Raw genomic sequence first — 7,993 nt, 5'->3', positions numbered from 1 at the left:
TTTCCCTGGAGAGTTAAGGTCTATTGAAAAGTGAATCCTGTCAGCCCTTCAGTTGACCCTGGTTATAAGACTGTTTTTTGAATATTCTGACCTCTACAAGCTAAGCTACTGATCAGGACTTCTTGTGCTTTAAGTTGGTAGGGCAGATTACTGGTTAAGTTTGCAAGCTTTCTGTCTGTGAAACTTGTCTTTTTTTCCAGTTTAACTGGACCTAAGCTTTTCTCCACTCTAGCTATCTTCCTCGGCACTCTCTAAGAACTTTTAAAAGGGCAAGGTTCCTCCACAAAATGCTGCAAGGCTGAGGAGCAACTTTCTAAGCTCCACGATGCTCACACATGTACTAAGAGAGCAAATTCCCAAGTCAGCTAGGAAGAAATAATGTGTAAGGAAATACCAAAATATGGTTAGGCATCGGTTTGTGTTCTTACTGTATTCTTACAAGTTCCTAATTATAGATTTGACAAAATACTGTACTTACACAGATTGTTCTCAATTAACCTGGCTCTATTTAATGTTGCAGTGTTGCTATCCTAGTTAAAATGAAGGATATCTGAAAGCTGGAGTATTTTAAGTGGAAGGTTAGCTGTACATAAGGCTGTAAATCTGAAATAATATAACTCTTTGATGCTGTTTCTACGTACTGCAGGTTAATAAAGAAATTTTGTCTTAAACATGTTATGATCCCACAGATGAATAAAAATACTACACCTGCTTAAAATAAGCTTTCTAATGTATTTGGAAAACGTGTCACACATTCTTAATGCAATCCTAGCCTGTTGTCTAGCTCACAAACTATAAATTTGTTACAGTGAGGACCTTTGTACTACTACAAATTTTCTGTAACTATCTAGTGAGAAATTTAGCCAAACTTTTTTCTTCCTGCCTTCTCATGCAAGATTGAGGTTAAACATAAAGGTGTTGTAGACTGCCTCTTCCCTCAGAAATCAGTTGAGATCAACAAAAGTAAAACTCGAGGAAGCAACTTCCTTAAGTATTTGTTAATTACCTCTGACATCTTGTATGTTAAAAAGCTGCTGTCACTTATTGAAACCCATGTTCACTTTTGTTATTTCAAGGGAAAATTCTAGTTTAGAAGAGATAGTTGAGAAGCAAGGAGATGTAATAGAGTATCTTCAGCGACACAATGCACTGCTCAGCAAGAGACTATTGGCACTGACATCTCAGCAAATCAAAACTTAGCAGCGTTTGGAAGACTGCTGCTGGAGCTCTGGAGGGAACTTGAGGTAATGTAATATCCAGACTGATTTTTACAGATGACTCTTCTTCAATAATCTGTTACATTTTTTTAAATAGAAGTTAAGATGGAAGGATGAACGCTGCATACACTATAAACCTGCTATAACTGGATGCTTTGGCTATCTTCAAATCAACAGTCCTGCAAAAAGTTCTGGAGCTTCAAAGATTTTTAATTCCTAATAGATTAAAGATGGACCCGGGGTAATGATTTAACTTTGTTCAGTTGTTGCTATTATTTTGTACTGCTGTAACCTTTATGCTTAAAATTACCGAAGTATTTTTATATTTTGAGAATGCAAATTTGTTCTCTAGAGAAATCTGGCTTCGTTAAGGATGTCTCTTCAGTTTCTAGTGCCAAAGCTGAGACTAGATGTGTTCTGTCACTGAGTCCTGTGACTTCCAGTGTTAGAAGTGGTGTACTTCAATAATCCTATACACGTGCTTTCCAGATTGGTCTCCTTATTCTGTCAAGAAAAGGAATGAGACTGTTGCCTGTGCCAGTGGGGAAATTTAGCATCCAGTTTAGGGTTATTAAAAAAATAAAAGTGGTAGGTGTCCTAGAATGGCAAATTGCACATACAAGTGTCTGGTACAAAACAATGTCACAAAGCAATTTGGACAGTTGTTCAGAATTCTGCCTTTAAAACCTCTAAGATGGATCTTCAGGGCTATCACTGGGAGCCTGCATCAGCTGATAACAAAATTCTGACTCTGCTGACTGGACTAACTTAATACAAAAATACTTGTGAGTAAGCTCTCTCTTATCTTTTTTAATTGACCTAGTAACTATCTTGTGTTAAATGGATTTAAAGATCTCATTGAAGATGTATCAGTTCCACACATCCCTGCTTTTTACTTTGACTCTTCAAAAATGTCAGCATCTTAATTCAAAAACTAACGTGGTGTATGTGGGAAGGTAAAAAGCAGCAGAAGACAGAACGGTCTTCTAGAAGTTGGAGAAGGAAGAATTTTGGTTTTATTTGGGAAGGTTGGTGAAAGAAACACTCTGCCCTGGATACTTTGTCTACCAATGTAGACCAAGAATTATTTTTAGAAGCCAAAACCTCTGTGGGGTCAGGGTAATCACTAGTCAAAACTGGGAAGGTTTTCATGAGGAGTGGTTGTGTGTAGCTGAATATATAAAAAAAAAAATAAAAAAAATTAATCCACCTTCCTCCTGTCCTAGAGCACAACTTTAGAAATAACTAAACTGTTTGATGTGCAACAAACATGGGTGTTCTCTCATTTAAAGGAAGACAATAATATCGGAAGTTTTGCTGCTATCCAACATGAGACTGTTCTCTTTAACTGTTCTTTCTTGAAAATGCTGTCAGGATTTTATAGTACACGTGTAAGGAATACAAATGTCTTTGTTTTTAGAACTCAGGTTTTGATGTGTGTGTATGTCAATTTATATAATTTCTATGAGAAGCAGTGAAATGTGACTGTGAAGTTCATGCACAATAAATGCAACTAAGAAAAAGTGTGAATTCTGTCATTTCTAAGCTCATGTACAGCTGGTGGAGAGTGTTCCAACCGGCACACATCTTTTTTACACTGAAGTTCTTGAAACTAGCTAAAATAAATGTTACTACAAGGGTGGCTGTGCGCTTCTTTTGAACCTTTTCATTTGCTTTCCTGGCTCCATGTTTTTCTGTTGCGCTTCAGATTTTCCCCTGCTACTTCTGTCCCTCTGACACAGAGGAACAGGCACCAGAACCACTTCCCTTTGTTCTGAGGGTGCTGCTCCTGCACCTTCCCCCTCTTGAGGGACAACTTGGATTGTAAGTGGAAGGTGGCAGCTGCTGGCACCGAGAGCAGTCCCTGCTCTGAGCATAGGAAGTTCCACTTCAACATGAGGAAAACTTTCCTTACTGTGAGGGTGACGGAGCACTGGCACAGGCTGCCCAGAGAGGTTGTGGAGTCTCCTTCTCTGGAGACTTTCAAAACCTGCCTGGATGCGTTCCTGTGGGGCCTGTCCTAGGTGATCCTGCCTTGCAGGAGCATTGGACTAGATGATCCAACCCTGAACCTTCTATGATTCTATGACTGCTGGCCCCCCTAGCTCCACTGGCACCTCAGAGCCATGATGTAGCTCCCCCTGCACCATGATGTCATGGCCAAGTGGCATGGCATGGCGTCCTGGGCATTGTAGGCCTGCTAAGCCATCCCCCTCATGTCACTGAGCCCATCAGTCTGCAACGGAGCTCCTCGGGGCAGATCTGTGATACAAGCTGGGCACAAAATGTGATGTAAAAGGGGCAAACGGCTGGTGTTGTGCGAGAGGGAGATAGTTCGGCTGTGGCTGTGCTACATCCGGCATGTTGCAGCTCAGAAATTGAGGGCCAAGTCCTGATTCGTGTGGTTATGTTGCATCTTGCTTATTGGAAATGTGTCTGCTGCTGCAGTGGCTCGTGGTGTCTGGCCCTTGGTCAGTCCCCAGTGCTGCAGCCTGTGTGACTGTCCCTGCAGCATCAGTGCCTGAATCTTACTGTCTGAAGTAAAATCCATAGTGTGTTGCATGCTCAGTAAGGAGTAAACCATTAGGTCCAAGTTTCAGGGGGGAAAAATAAATACAACAAAAAAATCACCAATACAGGTTTTCCTGGGTGTGGCTTGGCAAACCTGTGCATAGGTGGATCTGTACAGCTGAAGAAACCAGTGATGGTCTTTTTGTAATTGGAGCTGCTGAAATGCATAAATATGTGCAGGTCTGTGGTCTTAACATGGTGAGATATAATGGGTTGTAACTGGAGCAGCAGGAAGACAAGGAGAGATACTTCCTAATGTGTCTTGCAACTGTACATTTAAAACAATAAAAATATGTATACTATTTTGGTGGGTTTTTTGTTTTGTACCCCAATAGCTCTTTACTTCTATAGAAAAACAATGCATATGTTTTTTTCAGATTTGAGAAGATAAGTATTTCAGACCACCTAAGAAACAGAAGATTCAGAGATGTCCAAAACCGGTTCACATTGTAGGTGGTTTTAATTTCTAGATGAAATGTTGAAATGTGCTAAATATTTTTTGCACATGGAAGAAAAGACATTGTGATGATCTCTTGTGAATGTGTATCATATCAGCTGAGAAGTTCTTCCCTAATATATTTGGGTTTTGTCTTGCTGAATAGCTCACAGTGGAACTACTATATTAGGCACTTCAGTATTTCACCTCACAAAGGAAGTCACTGATTGTAAAACAGGATTTTTGTGCTTTAAGCCTCTGCACGACTGTTCAGCTAATTGCACCACTGAAGGTCAGTCTTAATCTAAAGAAGAAAGTTGTACCAAGGCCAAAAGGCAGTTGGGCTGACAACAATCTAACCTTGAGGTAACTCAGGAGACGTGACCATGATGAAGCCTCCTCCTCAGGGGTGGAATGAGTTGGGCTTTTAGAAATTATTGTCAGCTAAAGACAGGTTGCACTGCTTGTGCTGTTGGAGTGTTTCCCACTTTGCACAAGCATTTTGCAGCTGATCACTGACAAGAAACATAAAGGCAATCACAGCAGTGAGAGATCAGTATGCTAATTGTGGTCGTCTGATGATAGTCAAATATTTGAAACTTATTTACCATATTAATGCTTCTCCTGATCAAAGTTGATGTCTTAAGTCTTAGCAAAATTTGGCTTTCTGTGTACAGACACTGAGATATTTATAGCATATGTATGGGGCGTAAGGGAAATATTTCCAGTCTTTATTCTTCTATAATTTCCTTTTTTCCATACTGGAAAGGGAAGAGGTGAATTGTTTATTATCCGTTGGGAACACACTAAACTGCTGTTTCTCACCACAGGCTTACATTTACCTCTATTTCCTGTTGACTTGCTCTTACATAATTTTGTATTTCACTCTAGAATAGCTAATTTAAGGAAATTTTAAAAACTTAATGAAACTAACTTTCAAATAAAATTTAATTTTTTTTCCACATAACTATTTACGAGACAAGGAGTTAGTTCTAAGTTTCAGAAACATTTTGCTCTGTCAGAGTTTAAGGTCTCAATCTACCTTTGGATCAATCTTGATTGTTAGATTGTGTCTATGCAAACATCAGTTCTGATACACAGCAATTTGTACAGACTTCCTTTACATATACACTCATACCTGCTCATGTAGAGTTCAGTCAATTTGGCTGTTGGAGCACTGTGTCCAAATGTTTCACATTTATATGTGTAATCATACTGTTACCATGCAAAACTTTTTACCAGATGAACCTTAATGCTGTGTAAATCAAGTTAAATGTCAATGTAGTGGTGTGCTGTAATAGTAACCCTTGGCTCTCCAATTCTACTGTGCAAGACATTTAGCACATAGAAATTTATTTACAATATTCAACCTTTAATGGGAGAAATCACCACACATTTTAGCTTCTGCTATACTTCAGACTACTTCTTAGTTCTTTTTTTGTCCTGAAATAAAGCCATTTTCTTTAATGTAAATGTGACGTTTGAGATTTCAAGATTTGACACTCCAAGATAATTAAAAAAAACGTGCTTATTCGAGGCACAAAGGCAATGCCTAGTCTGGGTTCTGCTGTAATCCCAGAGTGGTATCATGTTGTGTAATCATGCTGTGATTACACCAACCAGCAGTTTTAAATGAAGTTCTTTCTCTATGACTTTTAGCAAAATTTCAAGTTTTTAGAGATAGAAAATGTCAGGAAAATGTTTCCATTAATAACTACTATTTATTTGTGTTAGAAATTGAGTATGAAATTATTTTACACAATGATTCCATATGAATTCACAGGAGAACTAGATAAATTCTGTTTCCTTTAGATACTTGCCTTCGACAGCTGAAGAATATAAATTTTAAAAAGTATACAAAGTTTATTTAAAATAAGATGTTGTTACTTGAAGTGCATACCATCTTTTTACAAAATATACAATCAACCAGCTAAGTTGATAAACATACCTATCAAAGATCACAATCAACGCGTTTTCCAAATAATTTTTTATGGTATCAGCATGTCTAAAAAGAACAGACATTTACAATTATTTTGTAGACTGACAATGGTCTTCCTAGGGTGCTTTGGTACTTGATTATTTATTTATTTTTGCATCTGTAAAGAAACATGCCTATATAGCTCTGATAAATATCATTGTTTTCCTTAAGATTTTATCAAAGTTAATTGAATTACATTTATATAAAACATCCAGTGCCACACTAAATCCATATACTCATTTATAAGACATAACTGTTAAATAGTTACTCTTCACCTTTCTTGCTTTCACATACTCTTGACTTGTGTTTCTAAACAGCTAGTCATGAAAGCTAAATTAAATAAATAATTAAGAAATAAAATCAGTGGTAATATGCCTCTAATTTCAGGAAGCTGGTTTTTTTTTTTCAAAACTCCAAAGGTTTACCTGTATGTTAGACAAGTTCGACCATCTTTTTATGATGATCTTCCAAAACTCCAGAATAGGGTGTGATGTTAAATATTTATTTTTTTCTATACAGAGAAGTTTGAAATTACTGTTAAGCTTTGCCAGTATGAATCTGATAAAAATTTCAAGTTCCGCTGTTAGGTGTTACATATAGACGCTGATTAGAAAGTTTCAGCTTGATTGTTTGTTGGGGTTTTTTTACTTTTTAGAAACTGTGTTGCAAGACAGAATCCTAATACTGGATTTAAACCATGACACTGCTGATCTTCACTCATCCTTATACAATTTACAAAAAATGTTTACATTTCAAGTCTAGTGCAATGACTTAAAAATCTGGATATGGCTGAGTTTCAGGTTTGTTTTAGTTCTGCTAACAAAAGGACTACCATGTATTCCTTTTTGTGTAGATTTGTAATTTCTGCTGATATAAAAAGATGTCAAACATATTTTTAAAAACAAAATGTTAAATAAAAGCTGAGTGTGTTCTTGACCTCCAGTGCTGAAAAGAACAGCCTGTTTTTTGTTGGAACTTCTCATTCATTGTAGTGCCATGTTCCAAATATCCCATTCATTTAAATTACAGGAATAGAGTACCACACAACACTGGCTTTGACCAAACAAAGGTTTCTTTTCAATGGTCTATTTTTATGCTCTATTTATACTGTACTGGGTATTTTAGGAAAACTACTATTAAGCAAATAGTTCTATAGTACTGAATTTTTGAGTATGTTTTAGCTGTCTGGTTTGGCAGTCTGGTTTAAGAAAACAAATGATAGGCTTTGCAGTAACAGCTCATTAGACAGGAGAATGGGCTTGACCTTAAGGCCTGACTTGAGAGATCCAAGTTATCAGTTTTGCCTGACCCTTGGCTAATCTCTTATCTCTGTGTGCTTCAATTCTCTATCTGTAGAATGAGGGATAATACTCCCTTTGCTTTCTCATGCTGTAAACTCTTACTATGCTTTACTATACATGAAGCCAGTAGGACCACTAGTGTGGTGCTGCCTTTGGTTCTATTACTCCAATACATTCTACGTTATTATTAAGGTGATTCCATAACGATGTAATGTTAGGTGTGAAAAACATATATGCATATATTATTAATATATAAAATTATAAACAGTGGACTTTCACATAAGAAATGAACTTTCACAGTTCAGTGCTGGAGTCTGACATTCTTTCACCCTAAATACTGCCTTAGACACAGCCTGAACTGAGTAGTCAACAGCACATTCAATTTCTCAGTCTGAACAATACAGACCATTAATAGTCCCCTTTGACAGATCCTTCCTAATGCCAGTGGAAATCCATCTCAGGTACCTGATGTTTGGTTTGGTCTTTAACT

At 37.4% G+C, this 7,993-nt stretch overlaps 1 protein-coding gene across 1 annotated transcript in view; it reads left to right on the top strand.

Moving 5' to 3' along the window:
• The window catches only part of TMEM192 (transmembrane protein 192), a gene marked incomplete at its 5' end in the record, with an annotated part of 14,007 nt that extends 12,574 nt beyond the window's left edge, over positions 1-1,433 (top strand). The window contains one exon of the mRNA XM_009877411.1: positions 1,077-1,433. Coding sequence (XP_009875713.1) covers positions 1,077-1,200 — 124 coding nt within the window. The remainder of the gene's footprint in view (positions 1-1,076) is intronic.
• Positions 1,434-7,993: the final 6,560 nt, after the last annotated feature.

Source organism: Apaloderma vittatum, unplaced genomic scaffold (genome assembly GCF_000703405.1).
Source record: "Apaloderma vittatum isolate BGI_N311 unplaced genomic scaffold, ASM70340v1 scaffold40729, whole genome shotgun sequence".
NCBI lineage: Eukaryota > Metazoa > Chordata > Aves > Trogoniformes > Trogonidae > Apaloderma > Apaloderma vittatum.
This window is presented reverse-complemented; position numbering and strand designations above follow the sequence as displayed.